At 48.6% G+C, this 24,042-nt stretch overlaps 1 protein-coding gene across 2 annotated transcripts; it reads left to right on the top strand.

The window, feature by feature from the left end:
* The first annotated feature begins 240 nt into the window (after positions 1–240).
* FDPS (farnesyl diphosphate synthase) lies at positions 241–23,102 on the top strand. 2 transcript variants are annotated; one of them, XM_068252595.1, is made up of 10 exons: positions 241–302; positions 13,082–13,219; positions 13,976–14,116; positions 14,362–14,442; positions 14,552–14,674; positions 16,640–16,728; positions 16,845–16,917; positions 17,162–17,239; positions 17,891–18,025; positions 20,588–23,102. In XM_068252595.1, exons 2-10 carry the CDS (start codon positions 13,091–13,093, stop codon positions 20,786–20,788), a joined length of 1,050 nt encoding a protein of 349 aa, XP_068108696.1. In that variant the 5' UTR covers positions 241–302; positions 13,082–13,090; the 3' UTR covers positions 20,789–23,102. The 2 variants fall into 2 exon arrangements, with proteins under 2 accessions (XP_068108696.1, XP_068108694.1); XM_068252593.1 differs by lacking the exon at positions 241–302 and adding an exon at positions 5,969–6,215.
* The last annotated feature ends 940 nt before the right edge of the window (positions 23,103–24,042 follow it).

Here is a 24,042-nt window from a genome sequence, read left to right as displayed (position 1 = left end):
ATAGCCAGTATGTGTGCTCTACACATATCTGGCAGTGGCACCGATGTCCCCTCTCTCATCTACCTGCTGTCCCTGCAAGGCTGCCTCGCATCCAACAGAGCGATCCATCTCAGCTCTGCTTCCAGGAGCCCGCTGCCCGCTGAGATGGGGCGTGTCGCTTCTGGCCCCGCCCCTTTTGCGATCCGAATCGTTCATTTTGATGATTCGGATGATCGACTCATAAAATAGATTCGGATCAAAGATCCGAATCGTTCATGATCCGGACAACACTACTGTTATAGTGGAGGCAGAGATACCGGCAGGTGAGAGCGGTGGTATAAATACAGCATCATTGTGTGCTGGGGAGGGAAGAAGGTACAGGGCTGGTATAAGATACAGGAGTGACACATATGAGGGGTCCAGCTGTACTGTGTACCAGTATTACAAGGGGCAATGCAGAGGGCTAGTATTGATTGATATTTAGGGATGCTGCTGTTATAATGTTCATGTATTGAGTGTATGGGGGTCTGTAGTGGCATTTGAAGTAAATCTTAAAGCTAATCTGAGACATGGGGTGGTAAAAGAATACTTACCTGGGTCTTCCTTCAGCCCCATGACCTGACCACCAATGCCTCCCTTGCCATGCTCCTGGGTGCCTCTGTTCACCTGCTATCAGGCTCCAGTAATCTGCTGTCAGTCAGGCTCTCTGTGCATGCCCAGCCGCTCTTATGTGCCCGCCGCGTTCATGTTCCTCAGAGCGTTTTGTGCCTGTGCAGTACTACCTGTACAGGCGTAGAACGCTCCTGGCAATATGAGTGCAGTGCGCGGCCGGGCTGTGCATGCACAGAAGAGTACGACTGAAGGCCGATAGCAGGTGGACGGCGAGGGAGGCAGTGTTGGTCATGGGGCTGGAGGAACCCCCAGGTAAGTATGAATTCTGTTACCCCCCTCATCTCAGGTTAACTTTAAGTGAGAGAAGAACAGTTGATATTGCTTACCTAGGGCTTCTTTCAGCCCCCCAATCTGTCAGGTCTCTTGCTGTCCTCGTTGATGTGTCGCTGGTGTGCCTCTTCGATCGTGCTCCTATAGCAGGGAGCGTTCTGAGCCTGTGCTGTTTGTAAAACTTGAAACTGCGCATGCAAAGAATGCTCCCCTTGATGGGAACATGATTCAGGAGGTGCGCAGCCAGGGACTTTATCTGGCGGCACAGCAGTATATACAGTGAATCAGGAGGATGGCAAGGTACTTGATAGACTGAGGGGGCTGGAAGAAGCCCCAGGTAAGTATATCACAACTCTTCTTCTTCCTTTTTTTTTTTTTTTTTTTTTCTCACTTAAAGCAGACCTCTAGTGTAAATTGCCCATTCCATGGGTCCTCTTCTGATCGGAAGGTATAATTACCTGTTAAGTCTTCCCACCCCCAAAAAATCTCTCCCCAGGCCATGTATGCACCGTGTTTTCTTTTCTCAAGGTAGAGAAGGAAGTTGAGACACAGCAGGTAATTATAACTTCCTATTAGAAGAGGACCTGTAGATGTGCATTTTACTTCGGAGGTCTGATTTAAGGTACCCTAGTATTTAGGGAGGTGCCAGTGGTATTAGAGGCCACTCTGGATAAATGTTGGCGTATGGTGGGGTTGGCAGTGGAATGTAGGAGAGCACTATAGGAAGGGGGGAAATCTGCTTCAAAAACCTCTAGCGTTTTGAGGATCTGCTAGAGGTTTTTGATGTGCACTGGGCCTAAGAGGTTGTAGTAAACTACGCCTACATCATTTGACCAGTCACAATGCTTTGTGCTGTAGAGGGCCCTGTGATTGGAAAACTGTTTCCTTTGAGGTTTCCTGCTGGGTCCACTAAAGTAGACTAGCACCCAGACATCAGTGGAGGAACAAATACACAAACATTTATTGTATCAAGTATTGGATCAGTTAACATTTGATTCCATTTGTTCCGATCCACTTAAACTGAAATGCAAAATTCTGACTTGTGTAATTTGGCGCTAATATGGTTCAGGTGATCCAGTAGGAAACCTCATAGGGAGATTCCACTCATGGGATTCGTTGTCTAAAGACTGCATCCTCCAACTTTTAGGTTTCTGATAGGTTGTAACAATAACTACGCTCTTACTCAAAGCTTCAAGCTATAGTGTGCTGTAATTGGAGAACTGTTCCCTATGGACTTTGTCGCTGGGTAACCTAAACCATATTAGCTCCCACGATTTTTCCAGATACGGATCGCTGATGAAGATGATGCCAGCAGAATCTACAGGCTCTCTGCCTGAATGAGCTCAAATGGGGTGGGGGGGGGGGGGGTTCTGATGTCTTCTGGGCACAGGAGACACTCCACCCTCCTCCTCGGCAGTGTGGTGGCAATGTTTCCGAAGACAAACGTCTTGGGAAAACTCCGCCTCTGTGGCTACATCCCAATCCCAGCTTGGCAGCCACCAATCAGGCCGCTGCTACTGAGCTGGAAGTGGGCCATGGCCACGCGGGTGGGCATGGCAAGAGCTCTGGCAGTGATTTGGGAAAAAAAATAAATTGCTAGGGCCCATCCTGAAAGGGAGGGGGCGCGATCACCTGCCTGGAGAGAAGATGTCAGGACAGGTGAGTATTTAACCCCGCAACTCAGCTCATCCTCTCTATCATTCAGACAGAGCCTCTCAGTCCATTTAACCTCAAGTGCCTAAAGGAGTCATCAGGCAGAAAATGCTGCCGTCTGATATACATACTTGGGGCTTCCTCCAGCCCCTTACAGTCGACATGTCCCACGCAGCATCTCCGCTCGCAGAGGCCGACCTCAAGGTCGTCCTTACTGTGCCTGCATGAGCACCGCTGTCAGTCAAGCCCGTGGTGTACTGCACAGACGCAGAAACTACTGCGCCTGCGCAGTACACTACAGACAACGTGAGCTTGGTTGACATCGGCGCTAGCGCAGGTGCACTAGAGAAAGTCGGCCTCTGCACCGCTGGGAACCCTGGACCAGAGGCTAAGAGTGGAGCTGCGGCGTGGGACATGTTGGCTGGAGGAAGCCCTGGGTAAGTATATCAGACGGCAGCATTTTCTGCCTGATGACTCCTGAGAAAAAAAAATTATTTCAATTTACCTGGGGCTTCTTGCAGCCCCCTTGAGTCCTCCTGTGCCCACAACGCCAGTCCAAGTTCCTCCGGCCAGCAGCGGTGATCCCTGAGCCGCGCGCACCCTGATGAGCGCTCTTGGCATGCACAGTAGTGATTTCTGCATACTGAGCATGTGCAAAACCAGCTGTGGGAGCGTGGTGAGGAGGCACATGGCAGGCCAGATTAGCGGGGATTGCCACAGCTGGCTGGAGGGACTCGGACTGGCGTTGTAGGCACAGGAGAACCCCAGGGAGATGCAAGAAGCCCCAGGTAAGTTAAAATTCATTTCCTTTTTTTTTCTTCGACTTAAGATTTCCTTTAAGCAAAACTGTATAAAACTTGAAAAATAGGCTAATGTTGTTAATGCAATGTACGTGGAAATTATTTTTTTTCTTTTTTTTTTTTTCTAAATGGAAAAAGCTTGTAGCATGAGTCAGGTGTACAGGTTGTACACCTGTATTTGGAGTTTGTAAATAACCTCAGCATGTTAAAAGTACAACTATGCTAACCTACCCTACTCCATAGAGCCAAATTAATCCATGCCATACACTGAGGATCAAACAATCTGAAACAGCCTGTATGCATGTTGGATTATTATGGCTCTGTACAAATTAACAAGCTGCATTCCAGCGGTTCTGGAGGTGTGTTTAGCTTCTAAGGGCAACAATGGTTAATTTGCATATATTCCGCAGTGATGCACTGGGAGACCTCTCAGAGCTCACTCCAATTTGAATGATCGCAAATTCTTTCTGTTATAAGAAAGCAAACTTTAGTTTTCCTAACCTATCTTGAGAGCTAATTTAAGACATAGGAGTAGTGGGTGGTTGGCTTCAAAGCACATTCGGGAGAGATTGCATCTGATTAGCGAGTACCTGAAGTGACATGATGAGAAAAACGTGGGTACCTAAACTCAAATTTCTACACCTCTCACATTCTCACCAATATTTTATTACAGTAGCGTCTCAGTTATCGGGCTCCGATGGGGATCAGCTGATGCTGGATAAGTGTTTTCTAGTTGCTTGAGACTCAATGTTAAAAAGAGGCCTAGGTAATACAGTACCAATGGTTGCCGGGGCCCTCTTTCTCTTGGCGGCTGCGCTCCCGTATGTGTAGAAGCGTGACTGCACTGCACAAGCCATCAGCGCGCCTGCACAGTAACAGAGGAACAGCTGTGCACTAACAGCTCCGTACAACAGTGAAAGCAGGAGTGTCTTGCATCGCGGAGCAGTGCTTTTCAGCGCTGCTAGATTTGGGCGCAGCCGGCGCCTCCATAGACTACAATAGGAATCACTCCTATTGCAGCGCTCAGTGAGCAACGTCGGGTCCGTCAGAAGACAGAGCCGAGGTTGCTTAAAAAACACAATAATTCGGCCTCCAGAAATCGCTGGAAGCCGAATTATTTCATTCCCCCACTATCCATGTCGGCCTGGAGGGGGAATGGTAATTAAACCGGCCCGGACTTGTGCAGAAGCAGGATCAGGCATATACCGCTGTATCCTGCGCCCAAGTCTACCGGCGCCGATTTCAAATGTACTCTTCGGTGTTCTGACGTTCTAGCATACCCGTCAAGGGAGCGTACATTTTTCTTTTGTGCTTGCATATGTCCTTCATTTACTGTATAGCGCATGCGCAGCAGCGCCTTGCATCAACTCAGCATACAGGGTTATTAGTTGCCCATGGAGGTGTTATTGGTTGCCCACCAGGGGTGGGTTCTGTGTGAGAGTAGGTAAGGTCATACAAATCACTTAATGCAGCAATTTCAATGTGTGCATTTGTTGGCGCCCCCAAAAATTTTGTTTTATTTTTGCAGTGATTGGTGGTGGGGAGGAGGGTCTAAGGTTGGGGGGTGGGGGGCGTGGATTTGGTTAGGCTTCAGGTGGGGTGTTTGTACACTAAGGGGTGTTGGTTAGGTGTAGGGTGGGTAGGTTTAGGTATTGGTGTTTAAAGGGATCCTGAGCAGACATATTAAAAGTAAATCTGAACTTACATGGGGCTTCCATGTGTGGCCCGTCCGCGCACACGACTCGATCACGCCCCGCTTGCTGTACGCGTCCTGCGCGGTTCTTTAAAGACTGAACAGCACAGGATGCTTACGGTGATGGCACGTGATCGGATGGGTCGCCCATGCACAGTTGCGCACAACTTTGCTGGAAGTCGCCGCACTCACGGGGCTGCCAGCTGGACTGCACAAGGAAACCCAGAGGACGCTAATGGACCTTTCGCGGCCTATGGGGGGGGGGGGGGGGGCTGAAGGAAGCCCCAGGTAAGTTCAGATTTTAATAAGTCTGTTCAGGGTCCCTTTAATACTGATATTTCACGGTCCTCCTCTACACTTTAATAGAATAGTAGTGAATTCACCAATATTTTACGATCAGCTTTCCTGGGTGCCCAAATATCCAGGCATCCTTTAATTACATATGCATGTTGTGAATGTAGTACGCTACAACTCCTGCACTCTCACAGACAGGAGCACTATTGGGGGAAAAAAAAGTAGGCAAAACAGACAGGTCCATCTCCTCATGGGGGATTCTTAGGGTTTTCTTTTGTTTTCAACAGCAAAGCGCAGGATGTTAATGTTACATGAAAGTAGGAAGTAGACACACCCTCAGATTTATTACAGGATTTGTATCAGGTGTAACAAAGAATAAAGGGGAAAGGATTTTCTGCTGAAGTATTTTTTCCTATAGGTACAGCTGGAGCTTAGGGCGGACCCTCCTCATCAGGAGAGCAGCAGCACCAGCACTGGATTTATCACTGCAGGGGGCGTGTCTCTTGTTTCAGAGCGGGACGAGGTTTTGCTAGCTTTTAGCACCGCCTACACAACGCTGAGATGAGCGGAAAATGAAGATGGGCGTGGTCTCAGCGGGTAATAGGCGCATCGAGCGCACGTAAAAACACGACGTACTGAGCTTTGTGGGCGGAGCTCCCGGTGCTTCGGGACAGGGACATCGTCGGATGTGGCTTCTCGGCGGGGTGAGGCTCCGCCCTGCGCTGGGAGCGTTTGCTCGGCACAGAGCGCGCAGCCGACCATGGGGAGCGTCACTGCACGGCACGCAGAGGAGCCCGTGGCTTGCGGTGACGGGAGACCGACGTCACTTCTTGACAGAGGAGGCGGGACTTCCGGTGCGTTCTGTCAGTTCTTCCCAGTCATACAGATGTGTGCATTATGTCTCTAGGACTCCTCCATCCATCTCCCATCAGCCACTGTCACACAGAGTAGCCCATCCTCTATAACTACTGAGAGGCAGCTTGGTGCTGCTGGCTAAACGCTCCTTAGGGCCCTTTTCCACCAGCGTGTTAGCGCTGGCTGAATCGCAAAAACGCAAACCGCTAGCGATTTTACAATCGCTACGGTTTGCTTTTTAACATAGGAATCGCGGTAGGTCATTTCCACTACCGCGATTCGTTTTTGTCAGGAACGCGCGGCGGAGCGATATTTGCCACGATTTTGCTATGCAGTGCATAGCATAGCAAAATCGCGGCGGCGAACGTCGGGGAATCGCCGGTAATTGAGATTCAGCAATCGCTAGCGTTCAGCGTGAACACTAGCGATTGCAAGTAGAAAAGGGCCCTAACTGTTACTCTGTATGCAGAGACTGACCCCATCATTCCTCAACACACACATGGAATCTAGTTTTGTTTTTTTCCCCTGCCACAGATGTGTGTATTTTTTATTGGGGACTCTCAGTTTACCTCTATATAGGCCTTCCAAATGGACCTTCCCCGCCTGCAATTAGCATTAGTCTGGAGCGGTTTTTAAAATAAACAGATACATGCCTAAGGAGAGAAAAGGCTCTGGGTCCTATAGATCCTTCCCGTTCTCCTCCCGGTGTCCGCGTCCCCCCCCCCCCCCCCCCCCCCCATCCCACAGGCTTCCCAGTTTGCAATCCATGACCAATTAGTCGTGGACTGCTCTCTTCCAGGTTGGGGACATTTCAGAAGCATTCAGGCTTCCAAAGACAGGCTGCTCCCGCTGGTCTTTGGACGCCTGATATATTTCAAAGACTACCGAGGTCCCCTGCAGTGGGAGATTCGAACAGAGGTGCCTGTGGGGGAACGAGGAGAACGGGTAGGCCTTGCCATTGCCACATAACACTAACCCTTCTCTCACTCCACTGGCAACTGATAAAATGGAGAATTCTGTTTAAAGGACAACAGAAGAGAGAGGTATGTGGAGGCTGCCATGTTTATTTCCTTTTAAGCAATACCAGTTACCTGGCAGCCCTGCTGACCCTCTGCCTCTAATACTTTCAGCCATAGACCCCGAACAAGTATGCAGCAGATCAGGCGTTTCTGACATTATTGACAGATTAGCTGCATGCTTGTTTCTGGTATTCAGACAATTCTGAAGCTAAACAAACCAGCAGGGCTGCCAGGCAACTGGTATTGTTCAAAAGGAAATAAACATGACAGCCTCCATAGTCTTCTCACTTCAGTTATCCTTTAATGACTTCCGGACCTTGATAATTGAAATCTATGCCCTGTTTTGATGGTTACCTGGATGCCAGGGCGTAAATTTCAATTACCTGCCGCTGCGCACGTCAGCAGTTTTCGACGCTCACGCTGATCTTCGCAGCTGAATCTCTCCTGTTGCAGCTCACTTGCTCTGCCTGTCTCTGACGGCAGAGCCCTGTTACCGGATCAAAAGCCGATTTCATTGGCTCCTGGCCCTGTCTTTCAATGTAAGCAACTCCTATTGGCTTACATTGAAACGGCCAGGAGCCAATGAAAGCGGTTCCTGGCTGGCTCACAGGAACTTCATCAGGATTCTGCCACTTCTGTACCAGCGGTCTCTTGTCCTTAAAGGGGCAGAGACCATTGGTACTTAAGTGGTTAAAACAGACCTGAACTGCCCCTACAGTTTAGAACTCCCTGCCACACTCAATCGGGACACCTCCATGCCTCCATTCCAAACTGAAAAGCCTCCCGTTTAGTCTGGCATTTATGAACACCTGACTGTTTCAGAAGAGTAAAGGATCAGCACTCCAATCAAGAGTTCACTGTGTATTGCTGCATATGTAACTATTCCACACGAGACAACAGTGTGTCTTTCTCAAGGAGAATAATGCCACGGCAAATGGGCACTTCTGGAGAGAAAGCTTGATGTGCACACATGGATGACTGCAGCAATTGCTGTTGGAGACACCCATGTGTGCACGCCAAGGTTTCTTGATTGCAGCCCCTCAGCTCCCATAGCATATGAGCCTGTCTTGAACCAGCAGAGCTCGGGGGCTGCAAACTGGCACATGGGTAGCTCGTAGGGTCCCCTCTCACCTCAAAATGTAGGGCATGTAGGAAGCTGGCAATTTAAATAATTTGGGGTTGATTGTATTTTAGAATACATTGCATGTAATCAGAATCCATTTTATTTCGCCAAGTAAGTTTGCACCTACAAGGAATTTGTCTTGGCAGTTGCTTAACAAACACAAACAAAAACAATTCAAGGACAGACAGTGTGTGTATATTACAAGTCAAGGACAGTATGTGAGTATAGTGGCGGTAAGCAATGTGAGAAGTGTTCATTTACAGTTCTGTGCTGATTACTTTCAGTCCTAGCAGCTCTAACGTGGTTCAGCATTAAGTATGGCTACCGCTTGAGGAAAAAAAGCTGTTCCTGTGTCTGGAGGTTTTGGTAGCGATTGACCGGAATCCTACTCCTGAAGGCAAGCGCTGGAAGATGGCGTGAGCAGGGTGAGAGGGGTCAGAGGCAATTTTGGTTGCTCTTTCTGCACCTGCTAGCGTAAAGATCCTGCAGGGAAGGTAAGCTACAGCCAATTATCCTTTCCACTGTTCGGATGATGAGCTGCAGCCTCACCTTTTCTAATGTTGAGCAGGAGCTGAACCATACAGTCATAGATGTTATGGTGGATTCTATGATTGCAGTGTAGAACTGCACCATTCAATTTTGAGGTAGGCCAAACTTTTTCAGTTGCCGTAGATGTTACATCTTCTGCGCTTTCTTGACAATAGTGGCAGTGTTGTTGTCCCATTTTAGGTTGTGTGAGATTGTGGACCCAAGAAACTTGAATGACTCTACCTGGGTTATTGTGGATCCAATAATGGTTAACGGGAGGTTCTGGGGGGGAGATCTCCTAAAGTCTATCATCTCCATGGTTTTGAGAGCATTTACTGTATTTTCTGCCATATAATACGCACTTTTTCTCCCCAAAAAATGGGGAGAAAAAGTCCCTGCGTCTTATACGGCAAAGGCAGGGAATCCCCGACTTACGGACGCCCGCCGATACAAACCGCCGACCCGACGCCATCGGGTATTCCCTGCCTTGCCTCTGTGAGTCCTCCCCGCTTGTCTCCACCTCCCCCTGTGTCGCCGGGTCACCCCCCCTGTGTCGCCGGGTCCCCCTCTGTGAGAAGCGGCAGCGTCAGAAGCTTACCTCCTCCATCTTGCCCGCGGCGATTGAAGACCTCCGGCTCCTGTGGGCGGCTTCCTCTAGTGCCGGCTTGTAATGACGCGTCATCAATGACGCGTCATTACAAGCCGGCACTAGAGGAAGCCGCCCACAGGTGTCGGAGGCCTTCAGTCGCCGCGGGCAAGATGGAGGAGGTAAGCTTCTGACGCTGCCGCTTCGACAGAGGGGGGGACCCGGCGACAGAGGGGGGGACCCGGCGACAGAGGGGGGGGACCCGGCAACAGGGGGGGGAGTCACGGTGGGATACACAGTGAGGAGGGCACTCGGGAGGACACTCGGGGGGCCAGGAGCACTTTGGGAAGACACTTGGGGGGGACAGGAGGACACTTGGGGGGGGGGGGGGGGGGGGGGGGACAGGAGCACATTTGGGAGGACACTGGGGGACACTTGGGGGGTACAGGAGGACACTTGGGGGGTACAGGAGGACACTTGGGGGGGGACAGGAGGACACTTGGGGGGACAGGATACTTGGGGGGACAGGAGGACACTTGGGAGGACACTTGGGGGGGACAGGAGGACACTTGGGAGGGACAGGAGGACACTTGGGGGTACAGCACTGACACATGGGGGTACAGCACTGACACATGGGGGTACAGGAGGACAACTGGGGGTGACAGGAGGACACCTGGGGGAGACATGGGGACACAGGAGGGCACCATTTGGGGGAGGTCATGTACAAGACGCTCCTGAAATATGGACGCACCAGGTTTAGTTTATATTTTTTTTCCCTGGTTTTTGCCCTCTAAACCTGGGTGCGTCTTATATGCCGGAGCGTCTTATACGGCGCAAAATACGGTAGTTCCAAGTTGTTGCTGCTGCACCAGGAGGAAAGCTGTCCCACCGCATGCCTGTATGCAGGCTCGTCCCTGTTTTTGTATGAGACCAACTACTGTTGTCATCTGCAAACTTCAGAACCTTAACAGATGGATCTGTGGAGATGCAGTCATTGGTGTACAAGTGAGTAGAGCAGTGGGGAAAGCACACAGCCCTGGGGTGCACCAGTACTGACTGTCAGAAAGCTTGATGTGTGCTTCCCAAGTCTGACCTGCTGTCTCCTGTCGGTTAAGAAATTGGTTATCCATTTGCAGATGGATTCAGGTATGTGTAACTGGGAGAGCTTGCTGTGATGAAGCAGTAGCAACATAGGAAGCAGTAGGGATGCAATATGTGACATCACACTGGCACTTGCTGCAATGCGAGATCACATTTAAATCCTTTAGCTGTGCCATGTATCGCTCTGTCATTTATGCTGCTTTCCATCCTCTCTCCCCGATTCTCCTCCCCCCCCCATATTCTAAACTGTCACTTTTTCCTCGGACTCCTGTGAACGTTGATCTTCGTTTCTGGTTACCGTATATACTCGTGTATAAGCCGAGTTTTTGGTCCCAAAAAAGTGTCCCAAAAGTGGGGGTCTCGGCCTATACATGAGTCATGCTTTAACCACTTAACGACCGCCTAACGCCGATAGGCGTCGGCGGGTCGTTAGTGGTATAGCATGGAGGCCTTTCCATGCCAGTTCACGGAGGCTGTCTCCGTGAACAGCCGGAGAGCCGCCGATCGCGGCTCGCCGGCGAAATGTAAACAGGCGGGGAAGAAATCCCCGCTGTTGACATCACACGGTGCTGCTGCGCAGCAGCGCCGTGACGTAGATCGGCGATCCCCGGCCTCTGATTGGCCGGGGATCGCCGGCATATGATAGGCTAAAGCCTATCCTAGGATGTGCAGGACGGACTTCCGTCCTGCGCATTACGGGTGAAGAGGGAGAGGGAGGTAAGCGGAGGGAGGGCGGAAATGGCTGCGGAGGGGGGCTTTGAGGAGCCCCCCCGCCGAACGAACAGAGCCGGCGGCGATCAGACCCCCTTCCCCCAGCAGGACATCCCCCTAGTGGGGAAAAAAGGGGGGAAGTCTGATCGCCCGGCCACATTCCTGATCGGTGCTGCGGGCTGTAGAGCCCGCGCAGCACCGATCATTAGAAAACCCCCTGGTCCTTAGGTGGTTAATCAGTGGTTCCACTGAAGGTCCTCAGCATGTGCCTCCACCACTGGAGCGATAAACAAGTCTTTATTTGTCCTCGACATGTGCTGGTTATTGCTTAATGTGCAGTGGCATGTGAAAGCGGTACTCGCGGCTGTTTTCCCACACTGTCCCCGCCTAAGTAGTATACACCAATACTGTACATTGTCCATCTCCGTCCTCACTGCCCCGAGTGTCCCCGGCATGAGCTTACATACAGTAATTGGCCAGCAATACTCGCGGCTGTGTCCCGCAGTCAGCGCGGATGCATAGTTCTGGTACTGTTTTCCCGCAATGTCCCCCTCCAAAGTAGTATGCAACGTTACTATATGTCCCCGAGGGTCCCCGGCATCTCCAGAGTCGTACACAGCGCCACAATCACTCACTCGTTCTCGCCACAAGGATATATCTTCAGCTTCTCTATCCTCTTTTCTATGTCACCCTCTAGTGGCGCCTCACATTGCGAGTGCCACTGAAGGACATTCTAGAGAAGAGACGACAGAGAAGCTGAAGATGTATCCTGGCGGAGAGAACCGGTGAGTGATTGCGCCGCTGTGCACGACTCTGGAGATGCCGGGGACATATAGTAACGTTGCATACTACTTTGGAGGGGGACAGTGGGGGAAAACAGCTGCACAGTACCGTAACTATGCATCTGCAAGTAGTGCTGGACACACAGCTGCGGGTAACAGCTGCCTGCAAGTATTGCTGGCCAATTACTGTATGTAAGCTCATGCTGGGGACACTCAGGGCTGTGGGGATGGAGACTGACAGTTAGTGATCAGAGAGCCCTAAAAGGTCCTCAGTAAGTGTCGCATTCTATTCTCGGCTTATACTCGGGTCAATGTTGTTTTCCTGTTTTGGGTGGTAAAAGATGAGGAGGTCGGCTTATACTCGAGTATATACGGTAGTTTGACTTGTATTAAAAGTTTTGAGTATGAAATCTATAACTGCTTGTAAAGAGGATACAATTCTGAAGGTGTTGTGATAAGTGTTTGGCTTTTGCTACTTCTCAGTTCTAAAATGCTAAATCAAATTAACGCTCATTTATGTATTTATATAGCGCCAACATATTACGCAGCGCTGTACAGAGTATATTGTCACTAACTGTCCCTCAGTGGCTTACAATCTAGGCCATACCATAGTCCTATGTCTATGTATGTATTGTGTATGTATGGTAGTCTAGGGCCAATTTAGGGGGAAGCCAATTAACTTTATCTGTATGTTTTTGGGGTGTGGGAGGAAACCGGAGTGCCTGAAAGAAACCCACGCAGACACTAGGAGAACATACAAACTCCTTGCAGATGCTCACCTGGCTGGGATTCGAACCAGGGACCCAGCGCTGCAAGGCGAGAGCGTTAACCACTATGCCACTGTGCTGCGCTGATGACATTTGTGATGTATGCATCATTTTTCTAGCTATGAAGATAATTGTGAAAGCCTAAGACATGTTAGGAATGTTCAGACATACACCCTGCATTGTTTTATATTCTTTGCCCGTATGTGGTCTTTCCTAATGTAAATAATACATTTTTTTTTTTCGGGCAGGTTGTCAGAATGAGCAGCATACAGGTCTCCGCAGAGCGCCAAGAATTCAACACCTTCTTTGAGACACTTGTAAAGGATCTGACAGCAGAGTATTGGGGTCACCCTGAGATTGGGGATGCCATCTCACGCCTAAAAGCGGTAATGATGCCTCCTGTAGTGTTCCGTTAGCCTCTGATTATGTTCTGATCACCCTCCTATTTTGCTGCCTGTACGTTCTATTCTCTTCCTCCTCATTCATTTAGTCGACTCTGACACCGTGACCATATGTTCTCCGCGCCCACGGCTGAAAAACATGGCCTTATTTATAGTCCAATTTTCACAGCCATATGTTACTATGGTAAGACCATAGCTTTAACTGTTCTGATCTCTGCTGGTAAATTGACATCCCTATCCTCCATCTTTTCTAAACTTGCCGTAGCTTTTTTTCCAAGTAACATGCGTCTCTTAATCTCAAGGCTACAGTCACTATCTGCAGAGATTTCCCATCCCAGGGAGATGAACTTTGTTATAGCTTTTATTTTTCCCCCATCAATTTGCAGATGGTTCATTGGAGCTGATGACATGACTTAAGTTTTCTTGATGTTAAGTAGACCGGCTTTGGCACTTTCTTGTTTGGCATTCATTACTACTGTAGGCTCTTCAATTCTTCCTCAGTTCCAGTCATCAGAGTTCTACAACACCTCTTTATTACATAATAGTTGCTGTATCCCCCAGAGGTGTACTGTTAATCTCTGATCACCCCACATATCTTCTGTCTACAAGCGTGCACAATATTACACTCCGATCACCATGGCCCTCCTCTGTCCTCAGGACTGTACAGTGCCCCCCCCCCCCCCCCCCCCCCTTCCATACAGTGTTTCTCTGTGATAATTCTGCCCCTTTTCTTGTCCACAGGTTCTGCAGTATAATGTTTCAGGGGGGAAGTGTAATCGGGGGATGACTGTTCTGGCATCGTTCCGGGAGCTGGCAGGACCAGAGTTGCAGAAGGATGGCAATATCCAAAGGGTGCTGGCAGTAGGCTGGTGTATAGAGCTGGTAAGTCTCATGTTACTACTTTATACAGTATATGATCTATAGCAGTGATGGCTAACCTTGGCACTCCAGCTGTGACAAAACTACAAATCCCATCATGCCTCTGCCTCCCTGAGGTATGCTTACAGCTGTCAGAGTATTGCAATGCCTCATGGGACTTGTAGTTGTACCACAGCTGGAGTGCCAAGGTTAGCCATCACTGATCTATAGTGACTGCATGCAGCTGACTGCTTTAACCCTCTTCACAGCTTCAGGCCTTCTTCTTGGTGGCTGATGACATCATGGATCACTCTGTGACCCGGCGGGGCCAGCCTTGCTGGTACAAAAAGGTGACCTCCTCCTTTCTTTAGCTATATTATGGACGGGGGGGGGGGATAGTTCAGGATCTGCACAGATGACTGGCATTTGAGTGGTTCTGATTCATGTATTCTGTCATAGGATAACATTGGACTTGCTGCTATCAATGACTCCTTTCTGCTTGAAGCCTCCATATACCGAGTCCTGAAGAAATACTGCCGTGGGCAGCCATACTACCTGAACCTGTTGGAGCTCTTCCTGGAGGTGCGTCTGTGTTTCTACCTCGTTGTGGGGTTGTTGTGTTTTTTTTTTGTTTGTTTTTTTGTTTGTTTCTGTAGACCTGATTCAAAGTTGCGTAAAGGGGAACCCCAGGAAATGTTCCTGTATCAGCCATTGAATTTTTACATTTTTCATTTTTTGCATACAAAAGCTTTTTCTTTAGTATTTTTAAAGTGGACTGAAAGCCTGCTGTATGACTGGGTCTCCACATGCTGCTCCTCTGCAGCCTAACTTTCTCTGCTCTCTTTAGTCTGTTGCTTCTCTGCAGCCTAGCTTTCTCTGCTCCATTTAGCCTGTTGCTTCTCTGCAGCCTAGCTTTCTCTGCTCGCTTTAGCCTGCTGCTCCTCTGCAGCCTAGCTTTCTCTGCTCTTTAGCCTGCTGCTCCTCTGCAGCCTAGCTTTCTCTGCTCGCTTTAGCCTGCTTCTCCTCTGCAGCCTAGCTTTCTCTGCTCGCTTTAGCCTGCTTCTCCTCTGCAGCCTAGCTTTCTCTGCTCTCTTTAGCCTGCTGCTCTTCTGCAGCCTAGCTTTTGCTGCTCTTTTTAGCCTGCTGCTCTTCTGCAGCCTAGCTTTCGCTGCTCTCTTTAGCCTGCTGCTTCTCTGCAGCCTAGCTTTCGCTGCTCTCTTTAGCCTGCTGCTTCTCTGCAGCCTAGCTTTCGCTGCTCTCTTTAGCCTGCTGCTTCTCTGCAGCCTAGCTTTCGCTGCTCTCTTTAGCCTGCTGCTTCTCTGCAGCCTAGCTTTCGCTGCTCTCTTTAGCCTGCTGCTTCTCTGCAGCCTAGCTTTCGCTGCTCTCTTTAGCCTGCTGCTTCTCTGCAGCCTAGCTTTCGCTGCTCTCTTTAGCCTGCTGCTTCTCTGCAGCCTAGCTTTCGCTGCTCTCTTTAGCCTGCTGCTTCTCTGCAGCCTAGCTTTCGCTGCTCTCTTTAGCCTGCTGCTTCTCTGCAGCCTAGCTTTCTCTGCTCTCTTTAGCCTGCTGCTTCTCTGCAGCCTAGCTTTCTCTGCTCTCTTTAGCCTGCTGCTTCTCTGCAGCCTAGCTTTCTCTGCTCTCTTTAGCCTGCTGCTTCTCTGCAGCCTAGCTTTCTCTGCTCTCTTTAGCTTGCTGCTTCTCTGCAGCCTAGCTTTCTCTGCTCTCTTTAGCCTGCTGCTTCTCTGCAGCCTAGCTTTCTCTGCTCTCTTTAGCCTGCTGCTTCTCTGCAGCCTAGCTTTCTCTGCTCTCTTTAGCCTGCTGCTTCTCTGCAGCCTAGCTTTCTCTGCTCTCTTTAGCCTGCTGCTTCTCTGCAGCCTAGCTTTCTCTGCTCTCTTTAGCCTGCTGCTTCTCTGCAGCCTAGCTTTCTCTGCTCTCTTTAGCCTGCTGCTTCTCTGCAGCCTAGCTTTCTCTGCTCTCTTTAGCCTGCTGCTTCTCTGCAGCCTAGCTTTCTCTGCTCTCTTTAGCCTGCTGCTTCTCTGCAGCCTAGCTTTCTCTGCTCTCTTTAGCCTGCTGCTTCTCTGCAGCCTAGCTTTCGCTGCTCTCTTTAGCCTGCTGCTTCTCTGCAGCCTAGCTTTCGCTGCTCCCTTTAGCCTGCTGCTTCTCTGCAGCCTAGCTTTCTCTGCTCTCTTTAGCCTGCTGCTTCTCTGCAGCCTAGCTTTCTCTGCTCCCTTTAGCCTGCTGCTTCTCTGCAGCCTAGCTTTCTCTGCTCTCTTTAGCCTGCTGCTTCTCTGCAGCCTAGCTTTCGCTGCTCTCTTTAGCCTGCTGCTTCTCTGCAGCCTAGCTTTTGCTGCTCTCTTTAGCCTGCTGCTTCTCTGCAGCCTGGTGAGGAAAGCCCGGCCCCAGGCGTTTCTGAAAGACTTACTGTATTTTGTGGAGGTACTCCGACAACTGACTAGGGAGGCACTTTGCAGAATCTTAATAAGACGAAACTGGGAGGGGAGACGTGTCATTCTTATGTGCTCTCTATCTATCTTTGTTTTACATTTGCAGACGTCCTACCAGACAGAGTTGGGTCAGGCTCTGGACCTCATCACTGCTGAGCCAGGAAAGGTGGATTTGGAAAGATACACAGAGATAAGGTGAAGGATGTTCTTGTGATCATTTGTGACCTTCAGAGGGGGAAAGAGTGAATAGCATTGTTAGGGGATTCGGTGACTTGGACTGTTTTATCTTACAATTTCCACTTTCCTTTCAGGTATAAGGCTATTGTGAAATACAAGACTGCTTTCTATTCCTTCTATCTGCCTGTTGCTGCCGCCATGTACATGGTAAGTTGTGTGGTGAAGATGGTGGTCATGTCTGATGTGTGTATGGAAATGGCCTCAATGTGTGATAAGACTTCCACCCTACTGTCCTTATGTGATGGTCCCAGAAAGTTGGTGGCATGACTCCTGTGGTGTATGCTCTTACTATGTGCTGGGGAGGCTTCGTGGTGCATCACTGAGCTCGGGAAAGTAGAGCAATAAGAGGGTGTTCCGTACTTCTGATTGGTCCCATGTGTGTTTCTTCCAGGCTGGCATAGATGGTGAGGAAGAGCATCGGAATGCCAAGACCATCCTTCTGGAAATGGGCGAGTTCTTCCAGATTCAGGTGACTCTTGGAGGAGGTTCATGGAGTGTCTGGGAAAGGGGTGTATTGGGTGATGCTTCTGATTTGGCACAGGAAGGAAGTGTCATTGGTTGGGAGTTGTCACCTGCTCATTATCAGGGATTCTGGGAACACAGGATGAGAAGACCTGGAATATGGCGTGCATGAGCTTTTCAGCTTGGTTAGCTAAGAAGAGAAGCTCTTTATCTAACAGTAATCCCTACTTTAGCAAAGTCGTGGATTTTGCGGGGGGGATAGGGGGGGGGTCTAGTTAGAGGGGGTCTAGTTAGAGGGGGTCTAGTTAGAGGGGGTCTAGTTAGATTTCAGCCACGGGGATGCAACGTTTACTTAGGGCAATCATGTTAAAGACATTTTTAATATAATAACTTGATTTTAATGAGACTTCAGATTCTCTTTAAGTGAGATTTTTATAAATGTCCGATTTGTGTACTAAGTAGTATAAATAGGATGTTTAATAAATATCCATTGTGCCAAAAGGCACATGCCAATATTTAACCCATCGATGCATTGCAAAAAATTGGCTGAAAAGTAGTTGTCCGGCATCATGAATCTTGCTGTTAGGTCCTCAGACTAATGAGAGAAAGCAGATGCCCCGCCTGTATACCTGCTGAACTGTTTTTTTTTTTTCTGCAGGATGATTATTTGGATTGTTTTGGAGATCCCGCTGTGATGGGTAAGATTGGGACTGATATCCAAGACAACAAGTGTGGCTGGCTGGTGGTAGAGGCACTAAAAAGGGTCACACCTAAGCAGAAGAAGCTTCTGGAGGTAAGTGCATGGGGCGGTTCCATAGATTCATAGAACAAAATTAGTAGGTAGGGTGTAGCTGGATCTGTGAAAGGTCCTAGAAGTAAATGACGTGTGTGTGTGTGTGTGTGTGGTTGTGGGTTGTGTGTGTGGTTGTGGGTTGTGTGTTGTGTGTGTGCCGTCTCCTTTTGGCCTGGAGATCACAATGGGTAAAGAGGCGTCCTGGTGTGATAAAAGCATCTACAAACAGCTTAAAATCGGAAAGGAGACGAGGTTTCTTACCTCATTGACGAAATCTTTGTAATTTTACAAAATATTTTTATCAAGCACAGGCAAAGCATTTTGCGGGTCTATGCCTGCTTCCTCAGGCCAATAGCAGTGCCAAATGGATAAATCTATTGAGCATAGGGAGCCTGGAGATGATTTCTGGAGGAAAATCAGGACTTGCAGGTGGAAGAGAGGTCACTCTGCAGCAGAGGACACCTTTAGATATGCAAAATATGGGAGAGAGATGCTGTGGTTTCCAACTTGCTTGCAGGCACCATGCAGCTTTGCACAGGACTGATCAGAATCTGTTGTGACTTTAGTTTACATCAAATTTGCATACAAGGTGAGTTGTAGGGGGTCAAAAAAATAGAGGTCTTCTGGAAGTAACCAGAACACACCACACAAACGTCCATCCCATAATGCCCGGCATGACCTCTAACGGAGGAATACCGGGGTGAAAAGCCTTAGCGAAGCAGAGGCGTACGAGAAGAATCAGCTCAGGAGAATTGGGTGCAGGATACAGCCTCTATGGCTTATCCTGCTCCTGCACAAATTCCCATCAATGTTAAATACTATTCCCCCTCCAGGCTGCCATAGATGGTGGGGAATTAAATAATTCGGCTTTCAGCAATTGCAGGAGGTTGAATTCTAGTGTGTTATAAGTAACTTCAGCTCTGTTTTCTGACAGTGCTGAAGTTACTCACTGCTGTGCCCAAGTCTCTTGCGCTGGAATGGCAGTGTTTGAAGCAGAGGCCATCCATAGGTCCTAATATCCGAGCAATCACTTACCATGGTGGTGGCTGTCTTCCAATTTGCTCCGTCAGCTGGTAATCTGGTCCGGTAAGAGAGCAATGCCACTGACCTTTGGCCCGGATCTAGTTGGCCATGTATATGCAGTAGCTCATTGCCACCGCTCTCTGTGCTCCCAGCATCATATTGTGATCGTGGGCACTGAGCTACTGTGACCAGCTAGATCCAGTTCAAAGATCGCCACCTTTCTTCTGGTCATGACATTTTACTGGACTGAGTTCGCAGCTGATGAAGCTGATCACCAGGAAACAACCACCACCCCAGTAAGTGATTTCTCCAGACCTATGCATGGTCTCTTTTCGCCTCAGTCTTCATTGAAGTTAGCTGGCCAATTGGGATGTAGTTCACATGCTGGTTAGCAGATGCTAATGGCCAGCTGACTTCAGATTCGAGTTTATCAGGGCCGGCCTTATGTTTCACAGCGCCCTGAGCGAAACCTGATTTTTGTGCCCCCCTTCATCCTCTTTGCGCACACACAGGTTTATAGGCAATTCACTTTTTCTCTTTAGATATCTCCTAGGACAGGGGTTCCCAATCTTTTTGACACATCACACCAAATGCTCAGATCTCTGTGACACATCACATAATTTTATAATAGAAAAAACACTATTAATAACCATGAATGGATGGAAAGAGTGCATTACCCTGAATGTACTTAAAAATGAAGGCTAGAACCTTTCAAGAATATTAAGAAAAATCAGTGGGACAGTTAGCTGCCCCTCCCCAAAAACAAACATTTAGAATGATAGCACAGCACCGACAATTTGCACCACGCGTTATAGCTGCAGTGTGCGCCCCCTCCAAAACAAAAAAAAACACCCTCACACTCAGTATAGGTAGGTAGCCAAGTATAGGTGCTCCCAGTATAGGATCTCATGTGTAGGTGCCCTCAATATAGGTTGCAAGCATAGGTGCCCTTAATATAGGTTGGCAAGCATAGATGCCCCCAGTACAGGAAGTCAGTTGAAGGTCTCCATCGCCCCCATACGTAGCCAGGCCTAGGTGCCCTCAGTATAGGTAACTAGCTATAGGCGCCCCCTTGGAAGCTGGCGCCCTGAGTGACCGCTCCTGTCAAAGGCCGGTTATGGAGGTTATGCTGGGTATTCTGATGAAGAGGCAGCTTGCCATCATGATTTACATCCCTACTCACACAAAACAGGAATGGTTATATATATACAGTAAAAATGTTTTTTTTTTTTTACCTTAAAACCAAAGAATTTATAGGTTTGTCTCTGCCACCAAAGAAATGTTACATAGTGTTGACATGACTACCGACCTGTTGTGAGGAAAATAAACAGTAAAACTTGTTAATAACCAGTGCCATCTTGTGGTAAGCTGGCAAATTAATACAGTATAAATTTTTTACACATGTAATAAAATCATTCTTCAGTTACAATATTAAATGTGGGTTCATAACCACATCATTCCTGAGTGGTAAAGTGAGGTGTGCATTGTTGGCGGGAGTTGAGTGCAGAATTAACTGTTGCTGTTCTGTGACACACACAGGAGAACTATGGGCAGGACGAGGTGGAGAAGGTGCAGCGGGTGAAGCAGTTGTACGAGGAGTTGGATCTTCAATCTGTCTTCAGACAATACGAGGAAGAGAGTTACCAGAGGCTGCAGACTCTCATCTCCCAGCATGCCAATGGGCTGCCCAAAGAGATTTTTTCGGGTCTTGCTCGCAAAATTTACAAGAGGCAAAAATGAGCATCAGACTGACTGTCAGACATAGGACTTCAGCTGCCGTATTTTCTGATGCTTTACGCACAATGGTGGCTGTCTTTCTGCAGGGAAGATACTAGTTTGTAAAATTATTGTAGAGGATACTGACACTTCTCAGCCCCAGTCAGGAACCTAGGAGGACAACGCCAGAGCTGGAAGTGTTTGCTTATTACTAGATACAGCAGGGGTATACCAGAAGCCGATATCCTGTGAACTGAGTTACTGCAATGCCTCCTGCTGGTCTATGATAAGGACATATGTTATGCACCTACCCACTGTACATATAATTTATTTTGGTAATATGAGAACATATTCATTATGTTGTTAGGATGAATATAGCCTCTTCCACGTGGCTATTTCCAGCTCAGATGTGATGTGGTAAAAAAAATTACCAGGACAACCAGACCAGTTTAGCAGAAATAGTTAACCGTCCCTGAGAGATAATGAAAGCTTCTAAAGCTAATCAAACTCCACTATCTTATATACACAAATATAAACCAATGTGAGGTACTTGGGTTTTTTTTTATTTCAGTCCCTGCAGATAAATAGTTTGACTCAAGTATAAACCTGTGGTGGTGACCCAGGTTGCTCTTTTTACTCCCCTTTCTCATACAGCGTCAGATGGTGTCTAGTGATCCTTCTTCCCCATACACTGCACCTGCTTTCTAATGGTCCTCCCCTGCAGTGTACCTCATGTTAAAGGCCTGTGCGGGTCTGATTTTTTTTTTTTAGCCCCGCTACCAGCACCTGACCTGCAACCTGCTTTCTGGTGAATCTGGTAGCCGCACCGCTACCCGCAACCCGATTGAATCAAACGGGTACTCTAACCCGACTTGCATTTTGGGTAACCTGCGGGTACCTGACGCCCTGTGCAGGTATAATTTTTCAGACCCCCACTACCCGCACCCAACCCGCTTTCTGGTGAATCGGGTACCTTCACCAGACACCCCGACCTGCAACCTGATTAAAATCAAAACTGGTACATGAACCTGATCTGCATTTCAGGTAACCTGTAGGTACCTGACCTGAGGTAACCTGTAGGTACCTGACTCGATGCAGGCCTCTACCTCATGTCTCCTTCATATCTTGATTATCTAGTGGCTGCACAATCCTCCTACTCCTGTCCCCTTGCAGAGTGTATTGGCAGTGCAAACGCAGGAAACATCTTACCTAACCTGGGCCAGTCATGCTGCATGTGACTCATCCTTGTCTATGTGGTAGGATTTGGCCTGTAGTGTTTGGTCACTAAACACTACAGTAATGTTTACCAAGCAAATGCTGGAGGCCGAATCCTACGAGAAGAAAGACCAGGAGGAGTTGTGGCCAGCCCGTATCAGGCAAGTTACTTTTCCACTGCCTCCGCTGCCAGTACACTCTGCTACACACCATGGAAACACTGCAAGGGGATGCAGGGAGGGAGGCAAAGCGGTCACTAGACACCAGGGACACGCTGCAAGGGGATGCAGGGAGGGAGGGTGAGCAGCCACTAGACACCAGGGAAACACTGCAAGGGGATGCAGGGAGGGAGGCTGAGCGGGCACCAGACACCAGGGACATGATGCAGGGAGGGAGGCTGAGCGGCCACTAGACACCAGGGACACGCTGCAAGGGGATGCAGGGAGGGAGGCTGAGCGGCCACTAGACACCAGGGAAACACACTGTGGGAGAACACTAGACACCAGGCATTGTGACCTGACTATAAACCGAGATTTTGCTCTGGGAGTCAAGAAACCGTAAAGAAATAAAATCTGTTCATACTCTACCATATATGGTAACTGGACATCATATTTTTTTTCACTTCAGTTCCCCTTTAAATCAGAGTTCCCCAACCCTGTCCTCAAGGCCCACCAACAGTACATGTTTTGTAGAAAACCACAAGCATACACAGGTGAGGTAATTGGGTAGTTAATCAGCTCTGCTGAGACACCTCACCAGTGAATGTTTGTGGTTTTCTACAAGACGTACTGTTGGTGGGCCTTGAGGACCATGTTGGGGAACATTGAATCATCCCTGTGTAACTGGACTCTCATTGTGGGGACATCTTTTTCCATTCAGTGGTCAGTAGGGATGATCCATGAGATTTAAATTTATTTATGCAGTTTGAAAATGAACCCATTAAATCCTGACAAAGCGGAACATGGTCCATTGCGTAATCCTGCATCAACTTGTAATTTTCATCTCATTAACCATCACTAATAGACTCAAATAATGAATGTGGCCATTGGTGTGGGGTGGGGTTATAAAGGAAGTAAATAGTGATTGGCTGTACACTCTGTCAATAAATCATTGTTTTATAAAAGCAGACTAAGGCCTCTTGCACACTGCATGCATTTCAGATTCCGATTCCGCTTTTTAATCTGTTTTTACATCCGATTCCGATTCAGATTTTTAATCTTAACTGCATGCTGCGTTTTTTGATCCGTTTTTCTGTTGAATGTATTCAAGGAAAATCGGAAACGGAATCGGAATCGGAAACGGAATCGGAATCGGAAAACGGATTTGCAGTGTGCAGGGAGCCTAACTGTTACTGACAAATCATCCCTGCCCCATCCGCACTCATTTGCCAACATCTGGACTTGTCAAACTTCCTAAATGTTCACTGAATTGAATATTGAATATATGGCTACATTCACTCTGGGGTGATAATGGCATTGCTTATAATGGTATGTTCTGTATGGGGGGGTTAGCAGCGTGCTGGAATCCATTGACATAACGCGAGGCGTGTAGTGCGGTACCACAACGCCTGCACAAACAGTTGAAGTGTACTTTGTATGTGCTGTATGCATCACACCGCAGCCATAACAGTCCATGGGCCTAATTCGCAAAGCTTTTCTGTTAAATTATCTCACCTTATTTAACAACTCACAATTTATCTCTCCTTAAATGACTTAAAGGAACACTTAAGCCAATGTAAAAAAATTAGTTCACCTGGGGCTTCTACCAGCCCCCTGCAGCTGTCCGGTGCCCACGTAGACTCTCTCCGATGCTCCTGGCCCCGCCAGCAGCCACTTCTGGTTTCTGGGACAGGAGCCGACAGGCCGAGAACTTGATTGATTCTTCGCGTTCCTGGACTGAATAGCAGTATAGAGGGTGCGATTGCGTCCAGGAACGCGAAGAATCACTAGTGTTCCAAGCCTGTTGGCTCCTGTCGCCGAAACCTGTCGGTTGCCGGTGGGGCCAGGAGCATTGGAGCGAATCTACGTGGACACCGGATAGCTGCAGGGGGCTGGTAGAAGCCC

The sequence above is a fragment of the Hyperolius riggenbachi genome, chromosome 9 (genome assembly GCF_040937935.1).
Source record: "Hyperolius riggenbachi isolate aHypRig1 chromosome 9, aHypRig1.pri, whole genome shotgun sequence".
NCBI lineage: Eukaryota > Metazoa > Chordata > Amphibia > Anura > Hyperoliidae > Hyperolius > Hyperolius riggenbachi.
The sequence above is the reverse complement of the archived record's forward strand: the minus strand, read 5'-3'. Positions and strand labels throughout refer to the sequence as shown.

Bases quoted from the DNA above. Each gene is read 5' to 3' on its own strand.
- FDPS (XM_068252593.1), top strand. From the start codon at position 6,048: ATGTGGCTTCTCGGCGGGGTGAGGCTCCGCCCTGCGCTGGGAGCGTTT. The intron at 14,117-14,361 runs GTAAGTCTCATG...CCCTCTTCACAG, and splicing joins TAGGCTGGTGTATAGAGCTG to CTTCAGGCCTTCTTCTTGGT. The intron at 14,443-14,551 runs GTGACCTCCTCC...ATTCTGTCATAG, and splicing joins AGCCTTGCTGGTACAAAAAG to GATAACATTGGACTTGCTGC.